This window comes from Pistacia vera, unplaced genomic scaffold (genome assembly GCF_008641045.1).
Source record: "Pistacia vera cultivar Batoury unplaced genomic scaffold, PisVer_v2 Contig573, whole genome shotgun sequence".
NCBI classification, from domain to species: domain Eukaryota; kingdom Viridiplantae; phylum Streptophyta; class Magnoliopsida; order Sapindales; family Anacardiaceae; genus Pistacia; species Pistacia vera.
In genome coordinates this window covers 106,474-123,759 of record NW_022196416.1, presented here as the reverse complement: position 1 = coordinate 123,759, position 17,286 = coordinate 106,474, and the positions used below count along the sequence as shown (strand labels likewise).

The following is a 17,286-nucleotide window of genomic DNA, read 5'->3' as shown; positions in this document are numbered from 1 at the left end:
AAACACAAAAAAATTAATAATAATATAACAAATATAATAAATACACCTACATAATGTCGTGAGCTTTCAATCTAATGATTGTAATAATAATAGAAATGAATATATGGGTTAGGTTCGATTCGACCCGTCCTTTAGGTGATTCAGATTGAACCCATCTTAATGCGGATTGAGTTAGGGTTGATCGTCCTACCAACCCATTTGTTCTAGAAGGAAACTAATAGTCAATAGATAAATAAATAAATAAGTAATAAATATTTGGGTTTCAATTACACGTGGAAACATATGCGTTATTGGATTTTAAAAAACGTATGAAAATTGAAAACGTGTGCCTTGAATATAAAACCTTAAAGGTCAAAGAAAGAAAAGTGTTAACCATCCGCGTATTTGACTTTATCGACCAAGCTTTAAGCTTCTCTTATATAAATTTCAATACGGGTTCTAGTGAATAGATAGATATTTTGTATAGCTTTCTTCATTAAATTTATCAATGGCGGATCATCAACAGAAAATCCATCCGGTGCACGAAGATGTCGAGGCCCAACACACACCAACAGTTCCATTGGTACCACGAGGCTCCTCAAAATCTGATCAAACACCCCAACATGATCCACCATTTGAAAGAACTCTTCCTGTGGTTCACTCAAAACCACCCAAAAAGAAAAGAAGTTGTTGCTGCAAGTTCTTATGTTGGACCATTTCTCTTCTTTTACTCCTCATCATCACCATCGCAATTGTTCTTGGAATATTATTCCTTGCTTTCCAGCCAAAGATACCAACATATTCCGTCGACAGAATGCGAATAACCGAGTTCAATTTTTCTGGCGATTCGAGCTTAGAGGCGACGTTTAATGTTACTATTACTGCAACAAATCCGAACAAGAAAATAGGAATATATTATGAAAGGGGGAGCCATATAAGTGTGTGGTACACAGATTCAAAACTATGCGAAGGGTCAATACCAAAATTCTACCAGGGTCACCAGAATACAACAGTGCTTAATTTGCCATTAACAGGTCAAACACAAAACGCCACCGCTTTGGCTACATCACTACAACAACAGCAGCAACAGACTGGGAATGTGCCATTGGATCTGAAGGTTGATCAGCCAGTGAGGGTTAAGCTTGGGAAATTGAAGCTGATGAAGGTCAAATTTGCAGTGACGTGCAGGCTGGTGGTAGATAGCTTAGCCACAGATAACTCCATTAGTATTCAGAATAGCAGCTGTAAGTTTAGACTTAGGCTTTAGATTTAGTAATTAATATTTACTCTACATTTTACGTTTCTCTATCACTTTTGATATATTCCATAAAAATAGTGGAGGACTGCTCTATTATGTGGTCGGTACTGGGTATATACCTCCCTATATACATTTTGTTGAATTTTGTGTACACTAGTTATCAAATTATTTATTGAGGAGATGACAATTTCCCACAAAAGGTTTGGTGTAATTATTTTTCCCACCCATAAACTTTGAGAAAAAACAATTTCCCATCCATCTTTAAGATCCGTTGATGAGATTTGTGAATTGACATGATATAGTCACTGTAAAGACGAAAATACATTTTACTATTTGACTTAATAAATTTTTTAATGATTTTATATCATGTCAATAGAGTCAATTATTGATATGCTCTCAATCATATATAAGGATGTAAGTTACCAGTTTGTCCCTCTAGTTTTTTTTTTTTTTTTTTTTTTTTAATTAAAGTAATGTTTTAAAACAATAAAGTTACCATTGAGATTTTACTGTGTAATGGTAACTGAAGTTTTTAAAAGGTTGAACGACATACACCCACCCAAGGTTTGAAGTAATGACAATGTGGTACCCAAATAGTTTAGAAAAGACAAACAAATACTTTCCGTCATTCTCTGTTAGAAATTTCATTCTATTAAAGGTTAATATAGTAATTGTATGTAGAGCAGCCAAATTTGAAATTTTAATTAACTTTCTCGATTAATGGAAGAAGCTTCTCTTGGAAGATTCCTTGGGGGCTTGACATGTGTCCTTAACAATTGACATTGAATAAAAAAAGAAGAAGAATAAACGAAAGTCTATTGGCTTTTCATTTGTTGTGACTTTGTGTTCTGTCTAGAGTTTGAGGCTTTGAGCAACTGAACGACAACTATCGACGACGACCTAAACGAAACCATCGACGACAACTTGTGAAACATGAACTAGCTACAGGGGAGGACGAGTTAAAGCCGACGACCATGACAGAGTGATGGAAATCTGTTTGCGACGAGTGAAGGGAAAAAACATTGAGAAGCAGCATTATTGGTGTACGACATAAGGAATGACAATGACATTTGATGACATAGGGTTGTTTACGGGTTGATGGTAGATAAATCATCGACGACTGAACATCAAAAAGCGAAGGTTTAATGGAGTAGGTAAATATGCATCAGCATTTTTTTTTTCTTTGAAGAGTATCGAAAGTTGTATGATGGTTTGTTGGTTGTCGTTGATAGTGTGTATGCGTGTAAGGTTTTGTGAAAAATATTTTCTGAGTGAAAGTAACTGTGAAAGACGTTGTTCTTGGTTTTTAATATTTTACTGAAGTACTTCTCCGTAAGGTTGTAAAAGCGGGTGAGGGAAACATCGTCCTCAAATTGTAGCTCCTTCCACAGATCTGTCTATGGATGACCTCCTACGATAATAAGAGTTTGAACGGACTCTTCGGGAGTGTGAGCTACTTTATGGAGCTCCCTTTGGAACCTTTCAATATAAGATTGGAGGGGCTCATCCCTCTCTTGCCTTATGTTGCTAAGGTAGCTTAGGGGCATCGAGAACTGCCTGTTTGCTTGGAAGTGTCTCAGGAATGTTGAGCTCATCTGAGGTCACGAGCTGACTGATCCTGCTGGGAGTGACCTGAAGCATCACTTGGCATGAGAGATAAGAGTTACCACCAAGCAACCGCATTTTGCCAAGTCAAAGACTTGGTGGAGTTCCATGAGGTCGTTGAACTCGTACAGATGATCCTGCGGATCAGAATTCCCATCGAATGCTTGCATGTCGGGCATTCTGAATCTTGACGGGAGAGGAGCGGCTAATACTGCTGGAGAAAAGGGAGACGCCTCTACGACCTGCCCTTGCTCATTTTGCTGAGCCTTTAGCTGATCCAAAGCTCGCTGTAGCTCCTTAATCTAAGGTCACGGAGCTATCTGGGGATCACTTTCCGAAACGTGGGTTTGACCCTCACAATTGTGGTTGAGGAAGGACCGTAGGTCGGATTCCTCCTCGCCTCGGCTAGCAGTTCCAGCCAATCTCGACACACGCTGGCTAGAGCAGTGTGATGGCGTTGAATGGTGCGGGGAGCTTTCCCGACCTCCGCAGTGGTACGAACCAACCCGCAGACGGTGGGAGTCTCCCGCGCGACGACTTTCAAAGTCTTCATTTTGGCAATTATGGGGATCTCCCACCCTCGTACTTTTGTGGGAGTGCTCATGCGATGTGGCACGGGATAGCTTGGGCCGCAACATGCCACCGAGTCACAATGCCACGGATATTCTACCCGAGGCGCGATCGGTGTTTTTTGGTCCCTCGGAGCCTCTATGTCCTCCGTGTGCCACTTGCTTTCCCTTTCTTTGATGCGTTGCAGTACACGCGGTATGGGCTTTTGCCATTTTCTGCACTTTCACGCTACCTACAAGCATTTTTAGTGGTTGCACCGCCTCATTTGATTCGGGTGGCATGACCCGATCCAACCAATCCAGCCTTTGGCTGACCGTTTGGAGAGTATTGTTGAACCTCTCCAGGTAACTCATGACTGCCAGATCAAGCCGTGAGCTTGAAGGGATATCCCCCATTACATTTTGCTGGATTGGAGGCACTCCTTCGGGAGAAGTGTCCTCCTGTACCAAGGGGATTTCTTCGTTGCCATAGTTGGTTTTGTAATGACTCTCTTTTTAGCTAGTATACTCGTAAAATAACAGTAAAAACTCATTAAATACATATAAGAAAAGTATATAAACGAGTATAAAAGTATGGGCCCACATTTAATTTTCTTTATTCACAAAACTTTACATAATACAAATAAGTCTCAAAATATTAGCTTGACAGTTTTACCCAACCCTTTCCGCTGCGTGATGATCCAAATGACCGCATTTCACCTGTTACCTGCAAATACATTGTAAACAACTGGGTAAGCACTAATTGCTTAGTAAGTAAACCCACTATGTTACCCTTCTCTTTTCTTTGCTTAAATTCTGAATTTCTTTCCTTACTTCACATTTCCCCATTCTTCTCTATTCTTTCTCTACTCTTACTCTGTTTTTCTCTCTGTTCTTTCTTTGTTCTTTCTCTTTTCTTTCTCTATTCTAATTTCTTACTACTCAGATAATGGGCATGATATTATGCATAAATAAAATGCAAATGCACAATTGTATAAAAGGTGCATTTTCTTTTCTATTTTTCTTTCTTCTCGGTTCCTATTCTGTTTTTCTTTCTTTCTTTTCTGTGCTTCTTTTTTTTCTCTTCTTTTTTCTTTCTTTCTATTCATTCTTATTCTTTCTGATTCTTTTCTTTTCTTTTCTTTCTTATTATTTTCTCTTCTTTCTGATTCTTTTCTGATTCTTTTCTTTTGCCGATCGGACTCGGTTGAGGCATGGATTTGGAACCTTGGTCGTGTGAGTGTATTCTTCTTTCTTGGGTACAGCCCTCATCCACATGCACTCTTACGAACTGTACTAATTCTTCTTTCTTCTTCTTAGGCCACTCACTAAAGGCGGCGTGCATATGGGAAAAATTCTTCTTGTCACTCAGATTCCCCCTCACAACAACCTTTTCTTCTTTTTATCTTTTTACACTTCTTTAACTAAAATTCAGATTTGGAACTTTTTAACATTCTCATTTCTTTCTATTTAATCTTTGACATTCTTTAGTGTGTTTTTTTCATGCTCTTATGAATATGTATGCATGTAGATGGTTTCATGCTTATACTTCTTTCTAAATTCACATGTTTAAATGCAATTATGCAATATGGAATACAAATATGTCATTCTCTACCATCTACAAACTCATCTCAATATAACACATAATTATACTCAAACAAATACTTCTCTTTAACATTTCATCAAACAACTTAGGTGCACAAAGTAACCCTAATTTGGCTACATTTCTATCTCTTTTCTAAGCCACCAAAAAGTGGAATTAAACCCTCCATATTCAACACCAAATCTGCCCAAAATTTCCACTCCAATTCTTCCAAATTTCATCCAAACACTCATCAAACATCCAATACATCAACATAACTTCTCATGGATAATTTATAATCATCATTCAACACCAAATCCATCAACAATTTCTACATATAAAACATATGTATACATAAAGGAAATTCTCTACACCATAACTTAAATCAGACTTCGGGTAGGATTTACTTACCTTATACAAGAGCAATCCAACACTTTAAAAACCTTCTTGGATCCAACTCCCTTCCTCTTAAATCCTATGAACATAAATCATCAAAATTCAACACTTTAAAAATTAAAACTCACTTCTTAGTACAATGATCTTACCTAAAGATGCTTATGATTGAAAATCCACCCAAAAATACCCAAAATCTATGAATTTTCTTTGAAGAAAAATTGAAGAGCTTGAGAGAATATAGAGGTGAAAATGGCATGTATAAGGTTGAAGAGTGGCTAGGGTTTCACTCTTCAATCTTTGATATAACAATCTATATATATATATTCCCATTTTGCCCTTACACTTTTTTTAAAATTCTATCTATGCCCCTAAGTCAATTACCATAATGCCCTCATATTTATTACATTCTCCATGAAATTCTATCTCTTTTCACTCCCCACAATTCCAACTAATTTTGAGTGAAAAGACCATTTTATCCTTAATGCAAGTTTAAGGCATTTTCTCAAAATAACTTTAACAAAATCAACTAAAGGGTATAAACATATAAATTAAATTACGTACCTCTATGTGGGCGTTACAGGTTCACTCAGATTTGAAACCGCAAGCCATTTGCTGTAATGGGACCGATTAGTCAGAGATTCTCCTGATGAAGAACAAGTACTAAATCAGTGCCCTTCCTCTAACATCAAATTGTTGATGCTTGATTTTGACACCAACCATTCGCACGTGAGAGATGCTGAGTGGACTCAGAAGTCACATGTGATTATGGAAGTGTTTAGTTAATTGAAAGGTGGAGAATAATGTTTAAAGTGGTTCGGATGCTCACAAGGCGAATCCTACGTCCACTGATATTGTATTAATGAGTGAAGTTAGGTCACGTTCAACGAGCTCAGGTATAATTTGGAGAATACAAATGAGAGAGAGAGAGAGAGAGAGAGAGAGAGAGAGAGACAGAGACAGAGACAGAGACAGAGACAGAGACAGAGACAGAGACAGAGACAGAGACAGAGACAGAGACAGACAGAGAGAGATAGAGACAGAGAGACAGATAGAGAGAGTATGCTATTCCAGAGTGAAATTAGTCAATCCCACAAATGGGAGAGAAGTCCTCTATTTATAATAGGATGGACCAAGGTAATGATTACTAAATCTGCGAGTGGGGTAGATGCCGTGCAAATCCATCTCTACATCCCATTGCTCACCTGCCCGAGTGATTTCCTCGACTCGTGCAGGGATGGGACACGTGGATCGTTTCCCACCATTTGTCAACCTGGCATACACCTACTACACTGGCAGGAGCATGCCGCTCTCGTCATCACGCGACGTGGCCGCACATGAGCGGTCGTAGAACCTTCTTAAGCTCTAACCACCCATGTTGACAAGTCTCTACGTCAGCCCTACTTTTCCAAGCATAACAAAAGCCATCCACAACAATCCTTTCATATCTTAAACTTTGTTGGTGTAGCTTCATGTACTTGCTAGCGAGAAATGAAGTTTCTGGAATCACAAGAAGACTCTTTCCATCATAAAAATGCAATGTTAATTAAGACTACCATTCTGTTTCTGTCTGGATGAGTCAAATATGAGTTGTTTCCGTTACATTCGGAGTTCTTTTCCTAATGGGATATTAAGTCTTATCCTATACACATCTATATAGCATTCCTATTCTTTGAGGACTTTGAGTTCCTAAAAGTCTTAGGATTAGAGAGAGAGTGAGTACTTCATTAAGAGGTTGTGGATAAGTTCTTAGGTAGAGAGAGTGAGACATCCTGATATTGTATTTGTCTCTCATTGTTGTGCCCAGTGGATGTAGGTATATTACCGACTCTTGTAAATCATGAGTGTGTCTTCTCTATTTCTTCTTTATTGTTCCTTGAGTATTCTAATTAAACCTATTGGTTGTGTATATGACCAAATATTCCGCCAACAGTAAATTCTAAGTTACAAATTTTTTCTGAGGTAGGAAAATGGTGCCGTGGGAACTCCCTTGTTGTGCTTTGCTTGTTTAACCCATGGTAATGTTATGTTAATCATCTAGAAAATAAACTTTCTCAAGCTAAATGACTCTTTCAAACAAACCAAACATGTTGTGTTAATCGTGTAGAGCAAATAAACTTTGTCAAGCTAAATGTGCTAACTCTTGAGACTTGTAATTTGATAACCACAAGATTCACCAACTAACATCAGACAATTAACGACCAAAACAGTGAGCTACTTGGAGCCCACACACACAAGCAAATTTAACCATTTATTCAATCTCTAAATGCATAATCATCTGCTCTTACACTAAAACTCGTATCCACCATCAGTACATAACATTTCTCAGATAGATCTTTCTCAACCTCAACACAAACATTAATTACTCCATATAAATAAAAATCCAGACCTGTATTTTGTTGATTTAATAATTAAAAAAAAAAAAATTCTTAACAAAAGTGCTTAAAATCGTAACAAAATTACCGTTTAACCACAAAAGGAGATCCTTCAACGTCCTTGCAACTCTACAATCACCAAAACACAAAATTAAATATAAAATTAAACAATCGACAATCTAGTTAGGATATAATTAGGATAATGTTACATATTCTAAGTGGGTGGATTGGGTTCTCAAGAAGATGGTTTGGGTTTTACCTCCTGGGCTGTTACAAAAAGGTTATGGTGGGCTGTTCGGTTCTGGGCCGTCGGCTATTTGCTGCTTGTATGGGCAATTCGCCTGGGTCGGTTACGTGGCCCTTTTGTGTGGGCTGGTAGCATAGGCATGTTGTACAGATACATGGGCCGGCTGTGTCAACCTTCTGCTCTATTTTGCATGGGCTCCCCTGTGCGAGGTTCGTTTAAGTGGGCTGATTTTGTGGACAAGTTGATTGGGTTGGTTCCGTAGGAGTTTGCGTAGGCTGGGCTTTCTACTTAACAACATTCGTATCAGACGTTCTTGTTCAGTGGAAAGAGAAAATAGGGAAAAGTTTATTACTCGCTTAGAACAGCCTGCAAAGCTTGCATGGATGAAGGAGTTCTTAAAGATTTTGTTTGTTCTAATTTAAATACTGTTGATGCGAGATTTTGGACACCAACCAATCAATACGTGTGCAACGTTGATTGATCAAAAAGCACACGTGAAAGTGAATATATAAAGAGAAATAAATGCTATCAGAACTTTTAAAGTGGTTCGGATGCTAAGGTAACAAGTCCTACGTCCACTGATTTGTATTGATAGTGAGTGTGGGTCACTAAATCCTTGGGTTGGTGTGATTATCAGGACATAATCCGGCTTTATGTCCCATCACCTTCTTTCCAAACTGACTTCGCACGGTTTACAGTAGGGACATGGACGCGTGGGAACTCCATATCTTTTGGCAAGCCTGACGTGTGTTTAATGTTCTGACGGGAGCAGGTCATCCTCCACGTGACCCTCCCACGTCAACCCTTACTTTCCCAGGCATAACAAGTACAAAGCCTAAAGAAGAGGAGGATGGAGAAGTCAGAAAATATTGAGGCACCCAAACGAGGGAAAACGTTCAAAAAATTGAAGAAATTAAGAGAACTTCAAAAGTGTCAGAAGCCAACCCGCATGCAGTTGCAGGTGAGTCCTGGAACATCAAGGTGTAATCTTAGGTTGATTGAAAATAAAGTGGTGACGCCAGGGGCATTCTAGTGTTATCTGGGAATTTGGGTGAAGGGTGGATAAGTGGTACCGGAATCAAGTGTAAATGTTGCAATAAGGTGTTCACAATCAGTGATTTTGAAGCTCATGTGGGCAGAAGGAAGCGTAGGCCAGCTGCTAATATTTTTCTTGAAGATGGGAGGTCTCTATAGGACTGTCAAAAGCAAATACTATGTAATAATAAATCGGAAAATGGTAAAGAGAAGTGTGACGAGATGGAGGAAAAGAATAGTCAAGATTTGAGTCATGATGTGTGTTGTGTTTGCCACTGTAGAGGTGAATTAATTATATGTGATTCATGTCGTTCAACATACCACAAGAGTTGCCTTGGCTTAAAGGATGTTCCAAGTGAAAAATGGTTCTGCACATCCTGTTGTTGTGTAATCTGTGGTGAGAGAAAATCTGAGAAAAAAATGGAGAATTTTGTTGATGATGAAGTTCTTCACACTTATTATCAATGCCTGAGGAGTAGAGGGGAAGTTAAGGTGAAAAACTATGCCCCTGATAAATGGTTTTGCAGTAATAGGTTTGAACATATATTTACTTGCCTCCATAAGCTTTCAAGAACGCCCATATCACTAGGTGGGGATAATTTAACCTGGAGATTATTGAAGAATGGTAAGGTCTTAAAGGAGAATCAGAGGAAGTTGAATGAGGCAATTGATGTTATGCATGAGTGTTTTGAGCCAGCTGTGGATCCTCTGACTGGAAGAGATCTTGCTCTAGATGTTATATTAAATAGCAAATCTAAAACGAAGGACAAGAACTTTCAAGGATTCTACACATTTGTTCTGGAGAAGAAAGGAGAAATTGTTTCTGTGGCAACTGTAGAGTGTTTGAAGAGGTTGCTGAGATGCCATTAGTTGCTACCAGATTCAAGTATCGCGTACAAGGAATGTGTCGTCGCCTGATGGGTGAGCTTGAAAGGCAGCTTGTTGAAATAGGAGTGATGAATTTGATATTGCCTTCAGCCCATAGTGTGGTAAATACATGGATTACGAAATTCGGGTTTTCAGAGATGACAAAATGGGAGAGACTCAAGTACTCAAACTATACTTTCCTAGATTTCCAGGATACAATCATGTGTCAGAAGCTGTTTGTGAAGATGCCTTCCGCAAATTTGTGCCAACCAGGAGCAACTTTGTCAACTACGGCAAATTCTGAATCTCTGATATGGAATTTGTCAGCTCCAGCCCCACTTCTGTATTGCTTTTTGCAAATTGAGCAGACAAAGTTGTAAACCAAGAAGTAATGAAATGTTTTTGAGTGTACATATGAAGGACGATCTTTGTGATCCATTAGCACAATCTTAAAGTTTCAAACCTGATGAACTGTAATTTTTCCAGACTCAGTTGTTTCTGATTTCATACCGTTTAATGAAGAATTTAATATAGATTTTTTTTTTTTTTTTAAATGGAATTGCAGGATATCTAAACTTGAATATGATGGCAGAATGGCAGCATTCCTTATACGAATTTGTTTTCATGCGTGGAATTTTGGGCGGAGAATGTAACATTTTGAAGTATTCTTTAATTTCAGTCAGAATACATTAAAATGCAGATGCTCAAAAGCAGTATTGAATGGACTGATTCAACACAAGCACATTAGATTCAATACCAATTCTTCCAGTACAATATAATAGATATCACTGTTACCAGTACCCTTATAAAATGAAACTCAAATTTCTGGACACAACAAAGGAATCATAAAAACATGAAAATCATTTGCGCCGGTTTCGATTTCTTAATGCCTTCCGAGAGCCAAAGCTGACAGCACCACCATTACCACAAAGAGCACAACAGCAATGAAAGATGCCACCACAGCCCCACTGACTTTCTGGCAGAAATCACCAAATTGCTGACAAATAGCTAGCCAGTTGGTGTTTGGATTTCCATTGTGTGCCAAATAAACGATGGCAGCGGCAGCTGCACCAGCAGCTGTGGTTAAAGTTAGTGCCACCTGCATTTAAATTGAAACATTTATTGTTATATAAACTAGGAATTTGTGTTATAACTCAAAAAACATAATGTTGAGAGAGCTTACAGAATCCAAAATGACTAGAAGGAGTCTTGGTCCAGTTGCGTGCGGACGAACAATTGTTATGATGGAGAAGGGAAGCGAAAGGACTAGGTAGCCACCTACTATTGCCATTGCAATCAGAAAAAACCTGCAAAAATGGAAACCTCAAGTGTGATAGTATGTAAGTAGCATTTGCGATTGTTTTATGCATAAGATAATGAATTCAATGATAATTTTGATGCTACAATGTTGCATTTGAGTGAAATAACGTACGTAAAAGTTGGAAGATCATCATAACCAGCTTGAAACTGAAAGAACTGAGTGAAGAAAGGAAGAGTTTCATCACTGGTTCCCATAGCAGCAGCAGCAGCTAAAGTTGTCACTATGGCACCTATCCTTAAAAGGAAGTCAAATATAGCTAAGCCCTTTTTGTATGGACTTTTTTCTGGCCTTGGAGCCGGCATAAGAGGCGCTTTTCCTTTCGCAACAGCGCTTGATTCGGGGACATCAATGGTAGTCGAATCACTCCTCATTTTCGTTGAGTGAAAGATACTTGAAGCTTGAAATGAGAAGTTTGAGAGTGTTGGTTAATGAGAGAAGTGAAATGCGTTGTGATGAAGATGGTTGAATGAATGAAGCTTATATAGATAAGGAAAGAAGAGTTTTGGTTAATGGGAAGAAAGGGGAGTCGTTCACATGATTGCAAGAATGAAAAGAGGAATTAGGAATTCATAACAAAGTCAAGACAATTAGATAAATACACCAACTCATAAATCAGTCAACTAAACCATATATTGTCCCTAATCCAATTCACTTTATTGATTTCTGTCATCCCACTTGACCTTATCATATGTCGAAGTAATTTCAGGTAATATTCCATAATCAACAGATAACTTCGATTGGTAGTTAATAATCAATCTTATAATTAAAACTCATTCTTCCTGATGCCATATAAAAGGCACCAAAAAAACACTAAAACTAGAATTGAAAATTGGCCAACCACGTTAGGTCAACTCCTGTCGTTAAATAGTAGTCAAATTAGTTCACAATTTGGAAATTAGAGGTTGCAAAACCAAGGCCCAAGTTGGTTTGAGTCAAAAGGCCGAACACACCCAGTCCAATTTTTTAAAATTTAGTCCACATTTGCATATCAGTATATTACTGGAGTGGAGAAGCATGAGCAAGGAGTATTTTTTGTCAATTAAAAGATGAAAATCACATATCATGAAATGTAGTACATATTATTGTCCTTCCATCATACACGACTAGTTATTCCACATATTTTATTCAAATCTCTCCAAACAATTCAAAATTTCACCTTTCTTTAACAATGAAGGAGTGGTTATACAAGTAGAAAGAAAATGCTTCCGTAGGTGTAAGTAATTAGGAATACCTGTTCAACAGTAAACTAAATTCGTCTTTTGGTAAAATCTTGATGGAACACTGCCGAAATGTGGGATTAGTGCAAAGCACCACATTAACTTTGCAAAGCTCAGTAACTAATAGAAAGAGCGCCAATCATGGATGTATTCTCCATCCACGCTCAGCAAGTGTTGCATTAACCTGACTAGCAGCCTCTGCGAGGTCGTTCAGGGGAGAATAGCTCCAGTTCTCAGACATCTGTAAAATCAAACCGCATATGAGTTAAATTAAATTGTGGTGGGATCAAGTGAAAGCAACTAAACTAAAAGTCACTGGAACAGTTGTAGTGCTATATCCAATTAGAGCTGATTCTAAACATATATTATAGAATTTACTAAGCAATCACTTTGTTATACTTGACAGATAAATTTGTATTTATAGTTGAGCAAAACAGAAAAGAGTGAGAATCATTACACAAGGTGATATATATTCATCACCCATGACAGCTATCCAAATGCAACTATAGAAAACCATAAAGACAAGAAAGATATGGTCTATTTGACAGACCCATGGGTTTAAATTATACTTACTATAAACAAAACATTCAGTAAGAAAGCTGATAACTTACATCCTCTTTACCAGTGAATGGTCGAACACATCCTCTTTCTAGCAGAGACTTCTGGAACTCAGCAAACTTCCATGTACACCGCTCAACTCCAACAACATATATAGGCTTCCTGTAGGATAAAGAGTAAAAATATCTCATATGAATTTCAATTCAGAAAAATAATTCAACCTTAAATTATTAGGAGGTTTCCTCATCATCATACATCAAACATACCCGGTACTACAAGCCTCACTCAACATACTTACAGAATCAGCTGTAATGACAAAAGCATCAGCCCAAGCTAGGTGCCCCATATGAGGATTTGGATCTATGCAGTTTACATAAATAAAAAATAAGTAATCTCCCAAAACATTATCTCAAAACAATAAAAGTTCAATACCTTCACCATCCCAAATGTTAACTTTAGGATTATTACAAAATTCTTTGACTATAATCTTGGCAACCTGTCAATAAAAATGCCCAGATGTAGCAAGTTTTAATGAAGGAAATCGACATAAGAAACTACTAAAGAAATAAATACCTTCTCTGGTGTTCTTCTAGAGAACGATATTCTGACATTTCCACAACTCCAGAAAACATCCTGCAGCATTGCAGATAACTGCTTTGCAAGATCAGCACCATACTGACAGTTGCCTATGAAAAAGTAATATTACAAAAAAATTTCTTACATGAGGTAGTCATTGTTCAAAGTGAAACAGCATATGTAAAATATGCATATGTTCCCCATACAATATATGGATGGAGAAACAGTTTTTCATCCAAAGACCACTTTCCACAAAGAACATGATCAGGAAGAAGAAAATACTTAACATACTTTCAGATGTCCAATTCAATGGCTTTATCATATTCAACATTAGAAACACTCTCTTGTTCTCCAAAAATTCGTAAGACATAGAAAGAAAATTGAATTACAAATAAATTACTGAATATCAAAGGGAAAAAATAAATTCCTTTAAGGATAATGCAATGAAATTTCATCCATTTTTCTTTAAACTTTTTCAGATCAAATTACTGTAGTTCACTCGATGTTTTACTTTTGGACCAAAGGGGAATTTCCTGAATTCAAATATGGAATAATAATTTTTAGTGATAATATTTCTTTAGACGGAATTAATTCATATAAAAAGATCTGCCAAGGTCAATCAACAATGCAGATGCTGGAATTTCAACGAGATTATCCCCTCAGAAAGAAGAGAAAAAGAAACACATGATAAGTACAGCACATTACTTGTAGGACCTCCAACATTGACAACAAGCAAGGGCTTTGGGAGCACTGCCAATTCATCATGCCAAGCAGAAGCAGCATGCCTAAGTGCTGCAGAGTCAACTGATGAAGGGCTCCAACTGTGAGAACCTGAGATTGGAAACCAAAAAAAAAAAAAAAAGAAAAAGTATGAGCTACATACCCATAATTGCAATAACTATAATCACTACCAACCATTAAATGGAATACAAGTTCCCTAATGTTGTAAATCCAAGTAAACAAGTATTCTGAAACCAAGGTACATACCACATGTCTGTCAGGAGGTTCACGTGGAGTTATCCACCTCCTTAGAAACCAAGGAATTTGTTCCTGGGCATAAGGAGTCAATGGATAATAATCGTGACGAGGAGTAATCACCAAATCAAACCTATTCAGTTGTGACCTTGGATGTTGTATCTGTAAAATGATTTCCAGGGAAACCCATTAGAACCAATTGTATCCATTATCATCTTATATTCCAAATAGAGTTGCCAATGCATGATACTCGCATACTATCTCTAGTAAAACATAGCAAAAAAATTACATAAAAGGAACAATAGCAATGAAAATAGCAATAAAAGAACAAGTAAGATCATGCACACAATCTTGTTACTCGCTAGAAGCACAATAATAAAACAAACAATACCAATAACTTTTTGAGTCTTATTTTCTTAGCATCTATGCTGACAGGATAACCACATCCAGCAAAATGAGGTTTATACACAGAGTCTGATGAGCAATGTTGAAGACAGTGAACAAATAATTCTAACACCTAGACTCATGAAAAGCACAAAAAAACATGATCAAGCAATCCAAAAACCAAGTGTTTGTGTCTTTGCCTCCATTTTCAGTATCGGTGTCATGTAAATGGTAGTTCACAAACTATTAAGTGAAAAGAAAATGGATGAAGTTTAACCTGAATAACAAAAACATTTTCTGGAGCTAACCGTTTTATGGAGCTTGCAACAGAAATGGTATCCCGGCCAGATGCAACCACCAACAATGGGCCATCCCTGAAACAAGTAGTGACACACAACCCCATCATTAACTAAAAGAACTAGAAACATTTCTGTGCCTGAAGAAAGAATTAATTCATTGTTCCATATTTTTCTTTAATCATAAAAGATATTAACCATAGAGGCAGCAAAAGGCATAAAGGATACAAACCTTTCAAATGTTTGTGTGGTGATGTGGCTTGTGTTTGTGCCACGGTGGAGAATATTAAAAATTGGGAGAGTCAAGGGGGTCAAACCGATGTCGTTTTATGATGAGCTAAAATGACTTTGTCTAGCATTCGATCCAGCCCTCTTCTTTTGCACAGATTTCTCCTCTCTAACTGTCTCATTCCAGAATGTTCTTATGGGAGACGAAATTTGTTGCTCATCTACGGCTAAATCTTCTTGGGGTACCAAGTGAAGGTTGATCCTGGGAGGTGACTGATGTATAAATTGATTCCATTTGATATGGATATGTAGCAAGGGGAAAAGGGAAGAAAGCTAGGGTTTCTTTGGGTTGTATTCTTCTTTGCTCATTTCGTTTTTTTCTTTGTTCAATACTCTGTAAATTGTTCTATTGACTGTAATAGTAATGACATCCTATTTGCGCCTTGAAGAGTGGATGTAGGCTACCCAGCCGAACCACTATAATTCCTTGTGTTGATCTTTATCTCTTTACTTGATCTGTTGTTTGTTAATGCTTGATGATTCAGAGATCTTAATATGTGATTACTTTGTTGTTTGGAGATTGATTGTGATTACAGAGATCTTAATCTGTGATTACTTTGTCGTTTGGAGATTGGTTGCTATTCAGAGATCTTAATCTGTGATTACTTTGTTGTTGTTTGGAGATTGTTTGTTAACCAGAGATCTTAATCTGTGATTATCTTGTTATACAGTTGATTAGTTAGGCATAGAGCTGTAATTTGTGATAACTCAGGACAAAAACTTAACAGTTTGATGGGCCTTTCCTACAATCTGCTTCACATCAGCTTCCAAAACTAGTGACAAGCCTGCATTATCCACCCATAGTTATTTTTTCCATTATCCCAATACACAATCTCTGAATTCAGTTAAGCATTGGAGTCTGGACCAGTAAATCATGGCATGATTGCTAATTGTATGGTCGAAATGGTTCAATCAAGGCATGATCAAATGATTGAGTGGTGCAGATAGGGTGGTAATGTTACCCCACTAGAACTATGATTGAATGGTACTAATGACAGGAAACGTTACCCTATACACTGACCCCACAATCTCCCCATGAATTTTGTACTATACAGGGTATTAACATTACTGGAATAATATCACACTTGCAACATAAAACTTCCATAGTCATCATAAACATGGCATTTGTACAGTTACAAATTATATTTCCTTGGATGTCACAAGCGTGGCTTTTATGATATAAAAACTCTTTTTCACAGTGACGCTACCTCCACATTACAAACAAAATTTTTGACTGAGAGAGAATTATTTACCACTTTTGGGAGACATTAATTGAAATCTTGAATCACCACAAATTCGCTTAATAAAATAGTGAACTTTGTTGTGGAGAGAAACCGGAAGCCAATGAAGCCACTCATTGATTCCACCTCTTGGCCTCGTAACACGCTGCAGCATAAACAAAATCAGATCAATTCATTAACATTAACAATCACAGAGATAAATATCAATAATTTCAATAATAAATATTTCAATACCAGTTCGGTACTGACGTCCTGTTAAATTACAGAGAAATGAAATGACTCACGTATAAGATATGCCGACCTGAGAGTCCAAGCGCGCGAACCAAGCCGATACACTGATTCTCTGCGCCCGAGAATCCGTTACCTATGACAACCGCTCGTCTGATTCCGCCGTAAATGGCGCCGTTGAAGATCTCCGCCATTGCCGTAAAAGAAATCCGCCGAGCGGCTCCGGGAGCTTGATTGGCTTCAGTTTCATTCGGTCGCTCACTCTAGACAACGAGGCGGGTTTGTCCCGGACTTGGAGGATCCGAGTCTTCAT

At 37.7% G+C, this 17,286-nt stretch overlaps 3 protein-coding genes and 1 pseudogene across 3 annotated transcripts; 2 read left to right on the top strand and 2 right to left on the bottom strand.

Moving 5' to 3' along the window:
• The first annotated feature begins 467 nt into the window (after positions 1 to 467).
• On the top strand, positions 468 to 1,495 carry LOC116109170 (NDR1/HIN1-like protein 6). Its single transcript, XM_031395396.1, has one exon. It carries the CDS (start codon positions 488 to 490, stop codon positions 1,244 to 1,246), a length of 759 nt encoding a protein of 252 aa, XP_031251256.1. The 5' UTR covers positions 468 to 487; the 3' UTR covers positions 1,247 to 1,495.
• A 7,947-nt stretch (positions 1,496 to 9,442) lies between these two features.
• On the top strand, positions 9,443 to 9,892 carry LOC116109159 (increased DNA methylation 1-like). The gene has a single exon (XM_031395388.1). It carries the CDS (start codon positions 9,443 to 9,445, stop codon positions 9,890 to 9,892), a length of 450 nt encoding a protein of 149 aa, XP_031251248.1.
• Positions 9,893 to 10,553: 661 nt separating this feature from the next.
• Positions 10,554 to 11,717, bottom strand: LOC116109167 (casparian strip membrane protein 1-like). The gene is made up of 3 exons (XM_031395394.1): positions 11,322 to 11,717; positions 11,073 to 11,196; positions 10,554 to 10,988 (listed from the first exon to the last, which is right to left on the bottom strand). The coding sequence occupies exons 1-3, from the start codon at positions 11,579 to 11,581 to the stop codon at positions 10,773 to 10,775; spliced, it is 600 nt and encodes a 199-aa protein (XP_031251254.1). The 5' UTR covers positions 11,582 to 11,717; the 3' UTR covers positions 10,554 to 10,772.
• Positions 11,718 to 12,566: 849 nt separating this feature from the next.
• On the bottom strand, positions 12,567 to 17,286 carry LOC116109158 (annotated as a pseudogene).